Here is a 20,890-nt window from a genome sequence, read left to right as displayed (position 1 = left end):
TTAGGGAGCATGAGCTTGGATGCCTTAGGAAAGAATGAGATGATGAGCAACGAGAAGAGAGGGATGACATTAGCTGAAAAGTGTATCATCACTAGTGTTGCCATTAATATTTCAATAGTGTGCCTTAGTGATGCTGTTGCTAAGCAGCACTTAAAATGGCCTCCACCTCCATCACTTTTGTTATTCTTGCAAGACCACTTCAGTAATGGATGGGAATCCAGGCATTTTATAAACGCCCTTAGCATCATTCAAATACGGATCTGTCACATAGACGGAAACCTTTGGGTCTTCATGAGGACCAAATATTGGACAGGGGGATCTATTTAGGAAGAGAGAGGCAGTTTTATAATAACAGTTCCAGTTTGTTTCTATATTTCTATATCTGATTTACTAATAACTCCTTTAATTTTGAGCAAATATGTAGTCTTTAATCTGCTTGTAACATCCAGCATCTTATATGTAACTATTGAATAGGGGGGCATGCATTAAATAAAAAATGAGTGGTTAGACATCCAGTTAATGGACGACAGACAGGAGTGTCTTTTTGTTATTTTGATTAACTGACCCTTTCAAATGGATTCTTTCCTCCTTTATTGGATCATATCAGAGAGCAGGCTCTTTGCAAACACACCCCTATATGTTGGTGACTAAAATCTCAATTTCAGAAAGTTAAAGAGTATCATAAATATCATCCCTCTCTTTTCAAGTTAAGGTGGAGGCAGTGAGAGAGGAGTGTTATTGTAGCAGTTAATGTTGTTCAGCTCTGCAGAGAGTGTGGAGTTTTTCAGTCAGAGGGAGGGTGCTGAAATCCCACAGAGCGAGTGTGAAAATGTAAGAACAGCCATCTGTAATCCATAATCCAGAGAATGTCAGAAAAATGTAGGGTGAATACTTTAATCCTAATCTCAATGTTGCAGTTCTGGGAGTGTGGTTGCTGTACCCCAAACAAGTCACCACACACCAAGTGTGAAGGTTTCAACTTGTGCTATTTTGCATAAAGGGAACTTATTTAAATGAGACAATAACATATGTAGAAGCCTTTATTTTGGTCACATAAAACAGTTGCAACATCAAGTTTCCTAAGACATCACATGAAGTCTTTGTACGTACTAAAACATGTTTAATATACAATCTTAAAGCATACATTTATAGTGTGTAATGTGTGCATTTTTGTGTTTTCTGTTTCAGCTCTGTGCATATGGAAGAGTCCTCGGTGATGCAGGGAGCCCAGGGAGTCCTGGTTCAGAACTGGCCCACTGCTTCCAGTGCCGCTGGTAAGAACCAGCCATATTACTTTCAGCTAAACCAATCACAATCAACTCAAACCCTGTCTTGTTCAAAGTAATAGCTAAATGAAATAACATAAGAGTTCTGCTTGGCATACTTTGACCAAGCCGAGTCCCATAGCTCTAAAATAGCTGAAAGCATTTACAGTTAAGTTCCTGGATCTCTGTGCAGCACATAGACACAGATTCACACTATGTAAGCTAAAACTATCTTATAACAAGAACTCGACATTCCTCGAGAGCTTGTGGAAACACGAAAGAGTAAAATAATGAAGAAAATAGAAATATCAGATACAAGATCGCCCTTGCCCACTCCTAACACTTCCCACTGCTGCAGGGAGCGGAAATGACACATGCTACGGAGGCGTAGATGGATATCTCTGCGCGTTGCTTCAGGAAGGGAGACAATACAAAGAAAAAGAGGGAGAGAGGGAGAGACAGTCAAATGTTGATTGGATTATCAGCAAAGTGTTTACAGAGGCATAAGCCACTGAGCCACAGAGGGCCAACATTAGAGAACACATTAGAGGAGAAGAATAATAACATCTCCTCCCCTCTATAAGTGGATCTGTCTTATTCTTTAGCTCTTATTCACACAATCCCAAAGAATTAAGAATGTGGGATGTTGGCAACAAAAGACTCAAATTTTCTATATTGCAATCTGCAGCATATTAATTTACAATCATATCATAATGTATTGTCCCCCGTACTAATGTGTCTATGCTTTATATTTTCCTTACTCAAAGCTGCTGAATGCTAACAGCTACATGAATATATATTTCGATATTTCTCCCTTGTAGAAGAATTTAAGCCATCAGGCACTTTAGTGGCATGAAATTTTAATTTTAATTTGAACTCCAAGTGCTCAAAAACAAAACAGTGATTATTGGCAGCACTGCTGTGAATCAGCTGCAGGCAAGTGACGCACATGAACTTAGCTTGTTGCTTCATTGCTATTCAGTCTAAATTTAGCATTTCACACCTTTAGCAGTATTATTTCTCTCAGGCAAACAGAAATATTTCAATACTTATATAGGTTGTCATTCATTAAGATTGCTGATTTATTTTTATCATGTAATTTAACTAGTGATGACAGCAGAGGGTTGTCCTCAGTGCTAAGAACTTTATTCAACAGAAGACAAAAAGACCAAGTGTTACATCCATCTGGCCATCATCAGGGTGGAAAAGACCTCAGACTAAGCACTACAAAAAAGCTTTTTGGAAAATAGTGCTGTAAAAAAAAAAGTCACATTGCAGCATGACAAAACTCTAAATGACAGCTCACTCACTCACAGTACTCAATGACATTTTACCAACAGTGTAAAGTGAATGTAACTGCATATGATGCCACGTCTGCACCATGACCAAAGATCCATTGCATGCATGGTTACAGCAGCATCTGTGCATTGAGGAGGATTCATTTGTGAACTCATGGACTTACCTCATGATGACAGGGAAATTAGGTCAAAATGGATTAAGAGTGTAATGGAGAAATGAATGGGTTTATAGAGTATCGTGCAGAAGGAGGAAGGTGAGATATCTCGACGTATGCATCTAAAATGACAGGACGAGAGCAAAGATGGCCCAATTAAGTTTTGATAAAGAGGTGATTTGTTTTAATTAAGAACATAGAGACGGCCTGGTTGGTCTTTTATAGACAGGAGGCAGCGGGCTGGGCAGGCAGACAAACTGCCCACACACTAACTACTGTCCCTTCCTATCCACACGCGCGCACACTGCCTCCTCCGCTCCGCCATCGATTTCTTGCCTTGGCTGAGGACTTACAGCCTGGAGGCACTTCAAAACATGAAAGATAGAAAGATAGATGGAGAGATAGAAAACAGAACAGGCAGCAGTGACGTCTTCAGGGTGGGTCAGTGGTAGCAAGATCAGCTGGTGTGGGTTTAAGGTGGTCTAATTAAGCTATGAACATTGTGTGCATGCTAATCTTGCTTCACCCCAGGGCTGTCTGTCTCTTTTTCATCTCATTGTTGGCCAGGATAAGAATGGAAATATTAGCTGAGGGCTTTATTAGCTCCAGGTTCAATTTTGAGGTTGGATTAAGGATAGTTTCAGGGTAAGAATGTCAGATTATATGAAAAGCATTTACATCTAAAGCTTCTGTCTGGAGGACAAGATTTGGAAAGATTAGTGCTCTGCTTTTACGTTGGTTCTGTTTGTTTTTGTCTTGTAAAAAAAAAAAAAAGAAACCAAGATATTGATTCAATGTGGCCTGTCACATCACTATGACTCACAGTCTGTGCTATTTATAACTAAATTGTCCTGTTTGTTAGGCAGGCTGTGGTCCTGAGGTGGGGAGCAGCAGTATATGGGAGTTTGGTTTGTTGTTGTTGTATCTAAAGGGTGCTGTTGTGCCTCAGTTGATTTTGTGCTTCGACATAAGACTCGGAGGTAAAGTGACAACGCCCCTGTTTCTTCCTCTCCGATTTTTTCAAGCATTTGGATTTACGTGTTGCTTTCAGTTTGTGTGTCATTGCATCTTATTTCATGTTTTTCAGTGTACGTGCCTCTGTGTGTGTGTGTGTGTGTGTGTTTGTGTGTGTGTGTTTGTGTGTGTGTGTGTGTGTGTGTGTGTGTGTGTTTGTGTGTGTGTGTGTGTGTGCGTGCGTGCGTGTTTGTGTGTGTGTGTGTGTGTGTGTGTGTGTGTGTGTGTGTGTGTGTGTGCTTGGCTATGTCCCCATAAGTGTGTTTTGGCTGCCTGCGTTTGTGTGCCGCTCCTGCTGTGACAGATGGAGCACAGCCCACGCCCAGATTAACAGACCCACATTAATGAAATCAGGGTTTCTGCTTGCTGTCGAACGCTCTCTCTCTCCCTATCTGTTTCCCACTTCCTCTGTGGTCCTCGTCTTTTTCTCCTCCTTTTCACTGCATTTTCTCAAAACCAAGGGCACACGGGGATTCGGAGAGAAATGTGCTGAATCTCAGCCAGATTGCAAAACAAGGGGTTTGAAAGGAACGAGAAAATAAGCAGAAAAGGATCAGGTGGATAATGAGGGACAGAAGCAGTGGACATAAACTGTTTGGGAGTGACAATGGCTAAATCTGATTGATTGTAGCAAAGTCGGCAAATGGAAGAGAGAGGAGGCTGCATGAGGCGGCTGTTGCTAGGGGAGAGTGGTTAGACTAGACAGAGAGAGAGGGAGAGCTTGCAGCATTATTCTCCATCAGCACAAGCACTGTCACCATGACTCCTACCAATGTCCTACTGCCTCACTGGAGGATGTAGTTTCCACGGCAACCATTCATGGCCCCTAATATTGGCAGGGGAGAGACGGGGAGGGAGGTGGGGCTGTTATTTAGCCATGAGTGCAAACATATGGTGGGGTACAAAAGGTGCTGAAAGAGGGGGAAAGAGGGGGGGGGGGGGGCGACTGTGGCGTCAGGTGAAGGACAAGATTAGAGCAAGTGCTGACAGAAATGTACATACCTAAGCAAAAGCTAAAACCAAGCACAGGAGAGTGGACAAAATAAAGAGAGGGAGGGGTGTGTTGGAAAAGTGACAGTTGGAGGTAAGAGGTGTAAAGTCGAGGAGAGAGCAGAACAGTGAGTAAGAGAGCGAAAGAGGGGGGGAGAGAGAGTGACCTACATTTACTGGGGCGGTGGTGTACTGCAGAGGTGGATGCAGGTTTACTGTTTTCCTTATCTCTTCGGATTGCACACACATACACACTGAAGCCACAGGCCAGCAGAGAGGGACAGATTTATTTGATTTAACAGTAATCAACAGAATTACACCTGCCGAGGTAAAAAAGACTCATGGGTGGGGTCAACAGGCCAGACTATAGCGAGAGAAAGAGTAGCAAAATAATGGAGAAAATATTGCCATTTCACATTATTATATGACTTACTTTATTGCATCTTGGAACATGACCTCATCCATTTCCCTCAACTGCATCCTTGTCATAGTTTCTATAAGGATACTCTGCAGATTTGTTTGAGTGTTACATTAAAAAAAACAAAGATGTAGGTTGAGACAAGATTTAAAAAAGGAGTTGATTTAATTGAAGGCTATGTATGTTACCTGAGTGCTGCATCTTTTTTTAGGGTGTGTTTAATAGGAAAAGAGACCTGGCACAATCGGAAAGGCAAGGTAGAAAAGCCTGAAAGCTGCCACAGTCTCTGCCTCTGAATCTCATCCACCCCATCTGTTTCCTGTTCTTCACTTCTGTTGTTTGCTCTCCTTTTATTTTCACTGTATTCCCGTTCCCAGCCTGCGCTCTCTGGCTCTCTTGGATATCTTTCCAGCTTTTACCTTTTCTTCGTCACCTGAGGATAAATCAACTTCTTCCATTTTTAGTATCCAAACATGTACACATATACTTCACATCAGTACACATAGAGAGACAAAGATCCCAAATTAACTGAACAAAATTTGGTCTATTTTTATTGTGTTGAGCCCTGTCACTTGGGAATGCTTGTGTCCACCATCTGCCACATGATCCATCTGGGAGCAGGCAACAAGGTGCTCAACCTGGCATGAAACCCAAAAAGGCACACTCTCAAAATTGTACACTCCAACATGCATATGCACAGGCTTAATTGCTCTTAAAAACCAGCAACCAGCCCTTATAAACACATTTTTTCTCAATAAATGTATTTTTTTGTTAGCAAATAGGGATTGCATGGTAATTAATGCAGGCATAAAACATGTTCTTCCTTCACCCACAGGCAATTCAGTGAAAACAGATTCAAGAATAGGAGCAAGACTATATCTTATCTATATATGAGGGTTTTTTCCCCCCCCAAAGGAGCACACTCTGCACAGCACACGAACAGAAACAGGTGCTCTGTGAAGATGGGTGTGGTCCCAGCTGACTATCATAACAATCACAGATTTCTCCACCACTGCAGTATAGAGGGGGTAAAACAGAATCCCACCTTCAGACACTTTTTTTTAATCAATTTTCTTCCTCCCCCCACCCTCATTCAAGGTGGTGAGCATCGTGTTTCATATCTGCATCCTCACACATCCTGGCCCCTCTTCTTCCTCCTCCTCCTCCTTCTCAGCTCCTTATGTAACGCTGCACTGCGCTCCACTGCGCTTCTGCCCAACTTGCCGACGGTAGGGAAGACAAGGGGATGAATAAAGTAGACGTGGCAAAATGGAGCTTTGGTGATTTTGAGCGGCTGTGATAACCTCGGGCGGATCAGGGGAGCGAAGGGACAGTTGCACGCAGTGATGCAGGACTGAAGACTCCTAAGATCAGAACTTGGGGGGAGATATGGAAGAAATCACAATCTATAATGCAAGATGATTTATGACATTGACTAGAGAGGGTTTAAAATTGCTTAAGTCACAGATACATACGGAGAGTAATGAAGTTTGAGGCAGCAAATAAACCACACTCGTCTCTAATGTGCCCGGCAGTTATCATTGATGGACAAGCTGTTTAACACCCAATCACATTAATGTTGGCACAAACACTGATTGGCGTGATAAAGACTTTTGTCAATAACTGGGAGGGACGGGTGTTAGCTGGCTGAGTTTCATGCAAGATTAGTTTAAAGGTCAGGGGAAATGAGCAATGGAAAGAGAGGGAGGGTGGCAGGGGATAAGAAGAAGAGGAAGGTTGGAGAACAGAGATAATGTTTTGCTCTGCAACAGCCGTCAACAAACCAGGTTAATCAATGGCTGTGTTGAGACCAGTTTTAGGGTGGGACTGTTACTGTTATTGTGAAGCAGGAGTTGCAGAGGAGAGGTGAACAAAGTGAAAAAAGGCAACAGTGAGATATGAAAGAGATTGAATATAAGAGGAAGTATAGCTGGCATCAAAGGCAGACAACAATATGGTTATTATTGTGTGAAATACCATAGTCGCATACGGTTTTAGAAATGTATATGAAAACAAAATAATCCCTCAAAGCAGTGCGGACGATTATGATATGACCTTTTCTGTTTCAGCTGAGTTGAACACAGCAGGACTGCAGTGTGTGCCATGATTTGTTTAGTCTTTTTGTTTAAATACAGACTGATACATTGACCCTTTCGAGAGATTTACACTGCCCTGACTTACCCCTCTCTGTTTTTCTCAGCATGAGTCATCACTCTCTGGGGTGTTGGTTTGTTTATGTCTGTAAGTTTGCACGTGGGCACTGGTGTCTCATCAAGTTTTCACATAATGTTAGACAGGTAATTTCTAGGAGGCAGGAGGGGGAAAGCTGTTAAACATATACACCAGCGACTACACTGGTATTCTGGAGTTTTATGGAGTAGTTTTTGCTCCTTTTTTCCCTGTTTCTGCAAACCTTTTGTGTCTGCAGAAACAGGGTCATGTTTCTGTTCAGGAAGTCAGATGAGGACTTATCAACTAGAGGAAGACTCTTGCCTCTTAAAAGAATGTGACTCTGGCTGTCTCTGTGTCTCCATGTGGAGGAAGCAGTGACTGGATCTAGTCTGTCCCATCCTAATCTCCTCAGTCTCTTTGTCAACTTCTGTCTCCTCTCCGCGGCTCTCGCAGCTGTGTTGTTGCAGTCTGTGGAAGTGGGAGAGCTTTTGGGGGAATAGTGATGTGAAAAATTTCAAATACATGACCCACTTAATTCCTGTGTGTCAGTCCCAGTCCAGTTACATAAATATATGCGAGGGAAATAACCATGATATGCAAATGACATGTCTGACTTGTGTTGCAATGCACAATTATTTTTCGTTATTGAAATTTCTGGCAGGCTTTTCCTCAATGTATGAAATGTTTGCTTGGGCTATAAAATTATTTTAAGAATAAAAAAACTCACCATAATTACCTTAGTTTGGGGTAAAATTTTCAAATATCCTCAAATACAAAACAAGCCATAATCCAAACCTATACACATTGACATAGTTATAACGTAGAGAAAATGAGCTATTCTCAAATTAGACAACCTGGAACCCTTAACTATCCAAGGGAAAAAAGAAAATGTAATGCCATTGTCTCTCAAAGTTGGACAGTTTCCCTGCAGAAGGAGGAGATTTACAGCAGCTTGTTCCTCTATGACTGATCAGGTTTGTATGCCAAGCAGAAGACATCGTGTTTGTCATGGATTTACTCCGCAAACAGCTCCCACTGGGGGTTGGTAATTTAAAATTGAAAAATATGTAAGAGAAAACAAGAAAGATGAGCAAGTAAAATTTGAATTTAAAGCAGAAATATATATTGAAGAATCAGTTTTTGTACAATATTTATGAAACAGTCACCTTATGAACTTTATCCTCTCACACATATCAGTGTTAGTGAATTATGACAGTATTAGTATTTAAAATTCATTAGTCATTGTAATTTAAATGCATTACAACATATGAGACTCATCTTTTGTCCCAGTGATGTACATGTGAATTTATGTATTTAGTGGGTCAGAGAACAAGTACTGCTTTTTATTCTAATTATTTTTGTATGTTTAAAAAAAAAACCAATCAGAATCAGAATTGCAGTTAATTTTGTCCAAGAGATGCAGCAAAAAGAAAACTCAAACCAAACTTATTTTGAGACTGTTGGGGTGATGGTGAGGTTGGATTAGACTGAAGGCTGGTATTCTCTACCCTGGGTATACATGAGGACAGGCTTCTTCTTCCAGACACTGTTCCTTCTGGTTGGATGGCACCATGCTCAGTTAAATCACCCCTTTGGAAAAAGAAAACTCAGAAAAGGAGACAGAGAAATAAAACAAATATATTTGAGGCAAGAGTGGCAAGAGTGGCAAGTAGGTCATTGCAGTAGGAAGAATCAAAGAGACAGCATCTTTGGCTGTGTTTCGTTTTGTTTTATATTTCAGGTAGACATAGTTGAAATAAAGACACACAGTACACATACAACCCCTCAGTTTCCATTTGTAACATATTTGCAAATGCAAAATCAGTGACAAGAAAAAAATAGTGGGAAAAAATACAGAAAAACAGTTGATTGATTAAAAAAGAATCATACAGCATTGCCGTATTACCTTTCTCAGCCTTTAACATAATGATGAAGAGCTGATGTTTCATCACAGTGCCACGGATGTTACCTCTGGCCAGGAGGGAGTCTTTGATTCATTGCCCACTTAGCAGTCTCCTCTTGGAAACCTTCCATTTAAGTTTCACCACCTCCAACCTTTTATAGCATGTCATGGCTGTTCCTCTTGGGAAGCCACTCATTATTGACTGATTAGGTTTTTACAGTGTCTGCTGTGGATGACAGTGAACTCTACATGCTGTCAACGTCTTGACCTAGTGGGCAGCATTTATGTATGTTAAGCTGGACTGCAGATTTGTACATGTTTTTTTTATGCTGGATTATACTGATTCTTCATATACAATGCTATTGTGGGATAAACCTCTCTTATGGCTGATTTATTCCCTGGTTAATGGTTCAACCCTCCATTATAGCCAACCTGAGAGAAACCCAAACTGCACTTCATATGTTGGGAAATCTTGTTTCAATCACAGTGCATTTCAATAACCATTTCTGTTTGAAGCAAATAGTAACCCCTCATCTGCCTTTCTATGTTCTTTCAGATCCTGAAGGGGGAGAGGTGTCCCCTCCAATGGGTGCTGGCGTAGACAGCAACAGCTGGCATTTTCGCTATGGCCCCGGGGGTCCTGGAGCACCCCCACAGCACCTGAAACCCGGTGAGGTTCCCCCAGAAGCCTTCATCATTCCTGGCTCCCCAGCCATAATATCCATCAGACAGAACCAGGGCGGAGAGGATGACAAGAGCGATTTCATCACCTTTGGAAAGAAGGAGGAGGCCAAGAAAAAGAAGAAGAAGAAGAAGGAGAAGAAGGACAAAAAGGACAAGGGGAAGGATGACGGAGACGAGTAGAGGATACGAAAGTCAAATAGCAAAGAAGTAAAGGGTGTCGTTAAAACAGAGGTACCAACCAAAGTCCACTGGGCAAAAAATGTGGAGGCTATTTTAGATTTACAAATTTCATCGTATTACCTATATACACAGATGATATTCCAAAGTTCATTCTGTTATGAAACTGGCCTTACCAAGATTTATCTTACCTTCAGTCCCTACTGAGGTAAATTAATAATCTTGCCTTGATAAACAATAAAATGATTGATTTTTGCTCCATGCCCCTATGTGCCTAAACACCCGAGTAAACTCATGTCAGTCATCTTTTCCAATAAGAAAGGACCACTCTTTGTCCTCTTCTAGAATTTTTTCTTCCTTTATCCACCGGGCACGTTGGCACCTCTGTCTTACCCCCTCCCCAACTATGATGTGTAAACCTTTCTCTCTGAGAGAAGTCAAATACTTTGTACTCGAACAACAAAAAGCTCTGTGCCAGCCGAGGAAAAGAAGTACGACAAAGAAGATTGAGACAGATGTAAGTCATCTGGAGCTGGACACACACACTACTTGTAAATAGCACAGGAGAGAGTCACTCAAACTAAGGCTTACATGACACTGCTGCAGATTCCTCTGGTATTAACCGACAGTGTTTCCTGAGATCTCAATGAAACCACATACACACTCGCATGCTCACACATTCAAACATACATACACAAACTTACCATGACAAAATAGACACGGAAAGCACTTGGGACCTAGAGGGAGGGAGAGAAATAAAAAAAGGAGGGAAAAACAACTCACATCTTCTGTCAATCTAAACACTGCAAGCTTTTTACCCTGCACAGTCGCTGATGTGATGCGCATGTGTACATCAACTCTCTCAGGATGGAAGCAGCATCCTTTGCAATCACTCTGAATTTGCTCACTGCATTTGCAAGGACACAAAGAGCTTCATCTCAAACCAGAAGCCCGACTGAAAAATGCAGAGAGCACCAGAAAGATGGAGAGATGAGAGGATACCTCACACTCTCCTGAGGATCACCGAGGGGAAGAGTCCAGCTGAGCTGGCTTGTGACTCGGCTTTCAATCAGTGGACTCTGATGAAACCTAAAAGAATATTTGGAGAGTCTCGAGACTTTGTTAACACCATCTCTTCTCCCCCCTGCCGCAGCAAAAGCCTGATGCTTTCTGCTTTGAATGTTTGGTAGCAACCAGTCCTTACCTGATAACTTTGAGTTTACAACTGCTCACCTGCTTGTACTTGCCCCAAGCTGCCACGAGCCATCCTCCCTTTCCCAAACTGCCTTTTCCCCCATCGTCACCCATCCCACCGACCGCCTCTTCATGTGATGATGAAGTTTGTGGACTTGATCTGCTCTCTTTCAGGAGATTCACTATTGCATCCTCTGGCATTTTTTTCTTTTCTTCCTCATAGCTTTAACTACATTTTGCTTCTCATGCCCATCCCTATTTGCCCTCAGACTCTACACCTAACCCTTGCACAGACCCCCTGCAGACCCTGCTGCTCTGAACATTGTGGTGTGCTGAGAACAGCATGGAGTAATGTGGATGAGGCCAGGGAAAGCCCACTCAGGGGGGTTGGGGGGGTCTACGCTCCGAACACTTGTCAGATGTCTCTTTAAGTGCACAACGGTTCAGTGCTTTTAACTTGCAAGTACTACAGTACGCTGTTCATTTCCTGTTTGTAGCCACAGATGAGAGGGGACCAGGTGGGATGAGGCCGATTACAGGGATGGAGGACCGGGAGAAAGTGAGGTGACAGGTGCCGTGGGCTGGCCCTCCGCCTCCATGTACAAGAGAAGAAGGTTGTTCTCCAAATTGATTGTTTATAGGATCATCCAGTCATACTTTAGCTTTTATGTACACTGTAAATGTAGCGTAGACTTTTCATAGATTGTCTCTACATTACGAAATTGAAACCTGCTAAAAAATTCGGGCATCTACAGGGATTCCCATCCTCCAGCTATATCCCACCAATCCTCTCTCAGGAGGTCTCGAGAAAGGGGTGTTCCTCAAGACCTGCTTCTGTTGGTGCCCCCCTCCCGCCTGTAACTTGTTGCCACGTCCCCAAAGTTTTGCGGCTCTGTATGACGTCACTCCATTAAGTGGCTGCTGCATGTACTGCTCTAAGGAAACACATACTATATAGAGAAATATATATATAAATAGATAGATGGCTATGATTTTATTCTTTTGTATCATCATTTTTCTTCATTACTTGCACAGGAGATATTTCTATGTACTTCTGTCAGCCAAACATCTATGTACTACAATCTTCACGCTCCACAGATGTTGTATGGCATCCACTAAACCTCTTTAGATATTTGTAAATGCTATAGTGTGATACCTTTCAACGCAAGTTTATTATTTTTCTTTTGTCAACTATGATTTCTGCTTTTGAGAACAAGCAAAGCAAAAAAAGTGAAAAAAAAAAAAAACACTCTGTGTCCAGCTTTGACATGACGATCTAACTAACACTGTAATATTGTAACTGAAAAATGTATGATCCTATGATGAGCTATCACTTCCCTTTCACTCTAGAAAAAAAAGGAAAATGACAAAAAATATCCCAGTGTAAAAAAAATGTATATGTATTGTATGCTTGTGTTTAGTGAGCGTTCATGCTGTCATTCTTTCCCGATGTGTGGTGGTGAACTATGGTGGAAATGTGCAGTCCTAAATGGACTAGCCCAGATCTGTTGTAAAACCCTTTTTTTGTACACCCGCTCATCAACTGTGACAGTGAAGTAGTGAATTTCATTTGTTTCATTTACTTTCTGACTTTTTTTTATTTTACCTAAATGGATACAGTGGTAATGTGTTTTGTTTATAAATCACTAATAAAGTTTTCTTTCTTAAAAATAAATGTTGATTTATTGTGTTGGGAATACCAGTGTGTGTTTGTGCGTGTGCATGCGTGCATATGCGTGTGTGTGAACATGTCGTAATTTTCTTTTGTCAGATTAACAGCTTAAGATGAGTGAAATGCAGAATATGATCATTTTAATTTTAATAGCTTTTTTAGGTTTGTATGACAAATGCTATTTTTTTGAGTGCAAAGTTAAATTATAATATTCAAATACTGTGATGATTAACATTATTTTTGACCAATGAAAGCCATGTGTAATGAACGCCTTCATTAGAAATCTGTACCAAAGCTGTACTCATTTTACAGTGGACACTTCTCAAGATAGGGGACAAAAGGATCGAAGCAACCCTCCAAATGAGGGTGTGAGAACTGATCAGGAGAAAGAGTAGGCCTACATCTTTTTACATCTGTTTTCCTATCCTCTGTCACATGCTGACATCCCTCCTCTCTCTTTGTACTGACAAGCACCCAGATGAGAGGCATGGGCTGAATGACCTTCAAGGTTTTATTTCACCTTGTTGAAAGCCATGGTCACAGTTGGTCCAAACAGTCCCTTGTGGAAGGAAGCTTCCAGACATAATTTGATTTGATAGAGTGGATTAGTAAGGATATTGTATCCCAGTGGGAAAAAGATCACAATAGAGCCACATCAGCTGGCCCAGATAAGTGCAGCACTGATAATCAATACTCATATCCAGGCATCAACTCTGGCAGCCAGCTCAATATTTTCTAAAGGGTCATTGAGAACTGAAGTAACTAGGACAGATCCCTCTCTTTTGTTTGTTTGTCTTAAAAAATCAAGAAAGAATCTCACTTATGCATGGCTGATTGTTTAATAGAAGTGTTTGTGGCTTCCTGTGTTTTTATACTGATGCTGCTTGGAAATATATAAAGTCAATGGAATCTCACTCTCACCGCCAGGCATCCAAGGAAGGGAGTAAGCGATGAAAGAGGTTCAAGAGTTCATTCCTTTTCTTGTAAAAAATGCTGCATCCCCTTCCTTGTTTCACCATCTTCAGCAGACTGACATGACTTGTTTCTATGGTTACAGTTATTTGGGGAATTGTCACTATGGCAACTGCCTTACATGCTTAGCAGGAGGGTACAGAGGATGGGGTCATGGTGTGTATGTATATATGGGTGTGTCCTGTCATGTGCAATGACTGTCTGCTGTTTGATGGTGCAGTATAAAATGTGTCTTTAACTTATTACTGACATTTTACTGTTTAGAACAGCAATGAAAGAACAACATTCAGGCAACAAACAACACCCACACGCACATAATGAGTACAGTTATGTATTCCCATGAGCATTCACTGAACACGCCCTGGTCCGACTTTGGATTTTGGCACACTTAAGTTGTGCAAACAAATTAAAAAACAAGCAAACTGGCTCAGTATGCAGACAAGTAGCCTGCAGTGTTTGGTCTGCAGAGCAGTGAATCTCTGGCTAATGAATATGGATATATATTATGGCAGAGTGAACACAGCCTGGCAAGCAGAGCAGTGGGCCACTGCGCTCAGTCGTGTCAGAGGCTGTAATGTCCACAAAGACTAATAACACAAACCACTTTAAACATCAGCATATACATTAGTGTAAGCATATTCATGTTAAAACTACATTGTTGAAAGTCACCATGTTGTTCAGAGCATGCTAACTATGTTTATGCTACATTAAGAGAAGAAGGTCAGATGTTGACATACAACAACTAAAATGTTATTTCAGTGTGAAAATATCTTTATATCCATAACTAAGCAGATAAAACACAAACCAAATAAAGCTACAACTGAAGTGTGCATGTATTCGTTTTAGTGGGTGTTGTCTTGCCAGCTGCAGTGACTCAGCAAACCCATCTCACTGCTGAGGAAGGAAAATGGAGTAGCTTGGTAGCAGTAAAGATGGAGATGGAGAGATTAATGTGCACCATAATTCTGGCCTGGCAATGATAGCACTGCAGGCAATACAGTAAGGCCAAGGTGTGTCTGAGAAAAAGTGTAAAGGGGTTGATGAAAAAGGGAGCAGACAGGAGGTGGAGAAATAGGAGGTAAATTTGTTTCTGCCTGTCACAATGATTATTCGTGTTTTGCACAGCATCATTGAGCTGACAACTTTATCTTACCAAGAATTTTTTTGAACTAACCATGATTAGGCAGGCTCTGATTCCTGTGATCTGGAGGAAGGTGCACTACTATTATGGGAAAGATTAAACATTTCAACTAGAAGCTGCCCTGTATGAAAACATTTACTTGTATAAGGGTATATATAAATGTACATTTTTGTGGTGCACAGCATTGTTGAATTAGCAACCGCCTGCACAGCAAAGTCAAAAATTAAGTCAGAGTTTTGTCTCATTAACACACAGATGTGTTAGAGAGCAAATGTATGATGATTTGTCTATTTTACAGCATCCTCAGGTTGACAAATATCTCTTATAAAGGAAGCACCTTTAACATACCATAATTAGGATGGCTATGTTCTATAAAATAAGCTTTCATTGCTTGACCCTGATGTGATTTGATTATGCAATCTTCTGACCTGGACTCAGGTACGCTACTGTTCCACAAGCATCAGACAAAGAGAAGATCAAACATTTTGAACAGAAGCTGAGCTTTATAAAAATGTAAACCTGAATAAAAGCCAATTACAATCATTTTTGTTGTGTACAGCCAGCTGTGTTAACAGGAATTCCTGACCCCATGAAAAGATATCACATTGGGCTGCACCACCACAGGCCAATTTCCATAATTACACATCATTGCACAGATGACTTATTAAAATATTTAAATAACTATACCCTCAAAAAATGGGGATCAATCAAACAATTTCTGACTATGGCATAATATTGCTGTGCCAGCTCACACAGCAATGTATCTGTCTGGTTGGGAAATCTACTCCCCTACCCTCTCTGGGATAGATGTGTACTTACCCTAAATTGTCTTTCTTTTTGTTCTATCCCTTCACTCTCTCTTTCCTGCTTCCCCTCTTTCTGCCTCTTCCCTTCTTTCCCCCTTCTCTCTTCATGCATGCTCCAATCCTTGTCCGTGCTCTCACTCAACACTGGATTTGAACCATGAACCATCTCATTGTAAGGTGGCAGTCCCAACCACACATCATTGAACTGCCTGGGTGTGCTTGCCTTTCTGGGTATATTTGTTCTCCCCATGGGAGGTCATCCAAGCTACATGGGGAAAGACCCTGTCAGGGATTTGAACGTTGGACAATCTCTCTGGGAGTCAGTAGACCTCACACCACTGGCCTGCCTGTCCTTCCTCAAGGTACATTTGTTTTTCCAATTTCTAGAATTATGGTTATTTAAAATGATGGTTCAGATTTCAGAGGAAGAAAGGTAGGCCATCTGAGGGAAGATGGGAAAGCCCACAATGAGGATGTGGAATCGACCCAGTGTACTGCAAGGTGGTAGTGCTAACCACCGCACCAACTATGCAACCTTTAAGGCCTAACTGATTTAGGTTTGTTAAATTACTAGTACATTTTGAAAATTCCAAATCAGGATCCACCTTCTAAAGCAAAAGTTAACAGAATAACAGATTTCTACGTCGGAGGGCCCATGTGGCCCCTCAACCAAGAACAGCCTTGATACAATGCCGCAGTCCTACCACGATAGCACAGTGTTGCCTTGCAGAGCTTTTTTAAGTTCACCTCCCAGTATGTTATGTTAATTCAAAAGCATGGTCTAAATGCCTGTGAAAAAAGCAAGAACATTCTAGTTCCATATATAAAGGTCCTGGATGAGAAATTAACTAAGATAATGGCTGCTGTGGAGTGGCAATACTAACCACCTCACTAATATATGCAATTTGTATAAAACTTTGCTTCTGTGATACCTCCAATATGCAAAAACATGTCCAACTTGTTCTGTCTACTGTCTAAAACATTTTTTTTACTTAACTTGATTTATCTAGATTATCTGTAAACTGTGTGTTGCCGTTTTTATGCTTTTTCTATCTACTCTGTTGATTATTTGCTGCTATTCTCACTGTAAATGTCCCTGCTGTGGGAGACTATTGGACATAATGTAAAATATAAAATTCATTATCATAATCATAATTATCATGCTTTGAACCAGGTTATATCAAACTAGTGGAACGTCTGATTAAAATATTGATTCGGACAAATCATTTGAGAAAGCTGTACTCTAATAACTGCAGTCTCCTTTAGATGAGTGTTGTATAGTTGAGATTATCCATTTTGGTTTTAAAGCTTTTCACAGCACAGTGTGCTTTTTTTTGTCTTTTGAGTTTTCATGATCTTTCATTAACTACTCTGCCAGTTGAATGCTTTTAGATCCAACTGCTGCTTTTGACACAGTATATTACACATCTGTCATTTATTGCCTCAAACACTGTGTTGGTTCGAATGATATAGCCTCAGGGTGGTCCAGGCAGTGGCGAATAATTGTGTATGGAGCGTAGGGACGTGTCCCTAACAATCTCAAACGATGGCTGAAATGTCCCCACCAATATTAAGGTTAAAGGGGGAAAAAAATCTCTTCATGAGACACATAAAGGGTTAACTCCTTTCCCACTTCGACACCGCCTCCCAAATACGTCTTTGAGACCGGTCTGTTTTTTGGTTGGTTTAGCTCCCTCTAGGCCAGTGCTTCCCATACTGTGGGACGGCGCATAGGTATGACAGGGAGCAGGATAACAGCAGCAGAGCTCTGCAGCTCGCTCTGCAGGGATTTTCATCTGTTTCCACAGTTCTACCTGCTTCAAAGTGTGTTAACACGCGGTTTTCTAAAGTCCAAAACGTGTAGGATCGATGACTGTAGCTGTGACTCGGAGAAGATGAAGAAATGTAAATAATATAATACCTGAAGGCCATCGCTAATCGCAGTTAAGCTACCTAAAAGAAAAACATTTCATTTCCGAAAAAAGAAAAATCAAAATTAAAGTCCCCTCATGTTACGTAGTCCCAAAACCTTTACTTTGAAATGGCTATAACAGGAAGCAGCATGTTGTCAGGTGTAGTACCTTGACACTTTGAATAAGGGAGTAGGAGGGGCGCTATGTCCAGAGCAATTTAAAAATCATTCAATGATTCACAAATTTACCTGCCCAACAAATAAATGATATTAAAGCCTGAAGGGCATTAGACCTTCTAAATCTCAAAGGCAGTACAATAGAAGTCATGGTGTTTTGACTCAATGCTGCCTCTCTCTCTCTCTCTCTCTCTCTCTCTCTCTCTGCCCCCCCTCTCTCTCATAGGATATATATATATATACTCCTATATCAAGATAAGGTTGACAAAAACATCAACAGCCTAAAATTGCATTAGATAAGACAATATGTTTTGTCTTGCTCAGTATAAACGTCTAGCATTACTTATCTACCTATCCATCTGTCTGTCTAACTCAGGATGCCAGCACAAACTGCAGTCTTCACTTTCCATTTTCAAATGTGATGCCTGCAGTGAAATGAGACACACAACTTTCGGTCACAATGCAGAGGTCATTTGGAGGCAACTGTGCCAATCGCTGTGCTCTGTTTTTAGGTCCATCACTATTTTGTACCTCCATGACGCAGCCAGAGCCGTTTAATAATTCCAACTAAATACAGCCAACAACACACTGAGGTAGATGTTTTCTGGATTCGTGTGTCAGACATTACTAAAATGTTAACATTGAGGCCGATGTTTCAAATCATTACTGACGAATTACTACATGATCGCAGTACATTGCTTTCTCCATTCATTGACATCCTCGCTTGTCCCACGAGTGCCAAGCAAAAGGCGCCATCTTCTGGTCAAAGACTTACAGCACATTTGGTCAGAGTGGTAAACTAACTAAAGCTGTTTATAAAAATTATATTTATCCTATTCCACCATTTTTACAAACATGAGAAGTCACCAACACAAGGAAGTGGTGGAAAGCAGGAACATAATGAAACAAAGTACAGTTTGACATTCAATGTTTATTTTATTTTACATTATTTAAATTTGTTCTCAAGTTTTCATTTTAGAAGTTAATATCTGTTTTGGCTGAAAAATTGTCAAGCTTTAGATTAGTTCTCTATAAAATCAATTTCCTGAAAGATGAATTTGGTTTGACTAATTAAATCATCTTCCAGCTCATTTTTTAATTTTTTTTAATATATATGAAAAACAAACAACCGTACATTTAAAATATATTGTACTGTTGTTATGCCCTGCTATGTTCTTGCTTGTTTTTATTCATGGTATTACATACATTACAAAGACCCACACACTGGCAATGGAAAAAATATGTATATTGCAACACTGCGCAAACAAGCCTAGCTCAAGTTGTGAAATATTACAATATTTGAAAAAAAAAACCCAACACTTCTTTGAGCAAAATATTAAGATAACCCCACATATTAAATGCTTTCTTTTTCCGTGTAATTCCGAGCAACAGATAAATTCAGTTTAATTACCTTCTTTTCAAACTTGACTATGAGATAGTTTAAGCAGAGTACAGCAATCCTGTAAAAGAAGATCACTTCACAAAAAAATGTTTTTGACACTGGAAAAAAATGTTTTAACAAACTCTGGTTTTAATAAAATTACATTTAGAAACACCTTATTTTCCGTATAACTATATCACCTCTTTAAAAACAGAACACTCAGAACTTGTATACCAAATAGAGGCAGGTGGAGACCAGCTACCTTGAAGTGCAACCTGTGTCGAACTGCTTTGTGTTTTCTTTACCAGAAAGGTACACAATGGTGCATAGCATTTTTTATTCACCTTGAAGGGCACTGCTTCGCTTTCCTAATTTAACCTGCAGGTTGCCCTACAAAACCCTTTCAAAACGATATCAGGAGGAAAATATCCAGGAAGTAAATCAGCTTATCTGATTCTAAAATCTCTTGATCTTTATGGGACAAGGAAAATCCTGCATATCAAAGTCTAGGTGTGTTGCTTTGCTTCACAATGGTAAGTTGTTGAACATATGCCTATCTAAACAAACAGCCCCAATATGTTGTTGGACATGTTTAATCGGAACCCTCAGTGGTACTAGATTTCACAATAGCCTATCTTGAATAGAAATCATACGCATGAACATGGCATTTTGAAATAAATACATTAAATAGTCAAAAATATTATTTCAATATTCAATATTCAGTCTATGAATGAATTACATACTAAACCAACATAAATGGCACAACTAAAATAATTTGTATTGATTATTTTTGTGTCTTGGTACAAAAACATAAAACTGAAAGTTTATTTTAAATGATGTCAGGTGACGGAAGTAGGCTAATTACGGTTAAGTGCAATTTGCACGTTTAATTTAAATTTTGAATATAGCCCGCATTTAAGTTCCAATATTTAAATTTTTATTAAAAGCTCATTTGTAAACGTAGCACCTGGCTAATGAGCATTTTTAAATAGATAGGCTAAATTTAAATATTCTAATTCCTTTTTTCTGAGTCGACGGAAGTCACTGAAGTTGATTTCCGGTACGTCACATTAAATGTCCTCTCCTGGCTCACACACCTGTTTGGTATGGTAATTTCGCGCGCGAACTCCAGCGGCCTCTCTCAACGTCGTCGATTGTATGCAATATGTCAAAGTCTGGAAGTTATTGTCGAAAGGATTAGAAAGACAGTCTCAGTTGCAGAGGACATGGGCAGCAATAAACTAACCACAATCTTATGTACCACCATGTTTACACCTTTACGCATCGACGAGAAAGGAAGCAAACAAGAAAACAGCAACAGAGCCCGAATCCGTGAGTTAGAGAGGAGCGAAAAAGTATGATTAAGCAGAGTGTGATGGTTTGATGGTTGTCGTGTCTACGGTTTTGGGACTCCAACATCTTTCCTGGTAAGTTCTGGTATGTTTGTTCGTTTGAGTTTGTTTTTGTTGCTATGTTACTCTTGTTGCGCACAGTAACTGAAGCGTCCCTAGCTTGAGTAGCCTGCTCTATACCTAGCAGAGTCAACATACACATTAGGC

General features: G+C 40.4%; 1 protein-coding gene across 17 annotated transcripts in view; it reads left to right on the top strand.

Annotated features, from left to right (window-relative positions):
- The window catches only part of LOC117816796 (protocadherin alpha-C2-like), a 95,980-nt gene extending 83,424 nt beyond the window's left edge, over nucleotides 1–12,556 (top strand). For all 17 annotated transcript variants that reach the window (XM_034689133.1, XM_034689130.1, XM_034689137.1 and 14 more), the window contains 2 exons: nucleotides 1,189–1,274; nucleotides 9,772–12,556. In XM_034689133.1, coding sequence (XP_034545024.1) covers nucleotides 1,189–1,274; nucleotides 9,772–10,079 — 394 coding nt within the window. In that variant the 3' untranslated portion in view covers nucleotides 10,080–12,556. The remainder of the gene's footprint in view (nucleotides 1–1,188; nucleotides 1,275–9,771) is intronic.
- The last annotated feature ends 8,334 nt before the right edge of the window (nucleotides 12,557–20,890 follow it).

The sequence above is a fragment of the Notolabrus celidotus genome, chromosome 8 (genome assembly GCF_009762535.1).
Source record: "Notolabrus celidotus isolate fNotCel1 chromosome 8, fNotCel1.pri, whole genome shotgun sequence".
NCBI lineage: Eukaryota > Metazoa > Chordata > Actinopteri > Labriformes > Labridae > Notolabrus > Notolabrus celidotus.
Note: the sequence above shows the minus strand (reverse complement) of the source record. Positions and strands in the feature narration are given on the sequence as shown.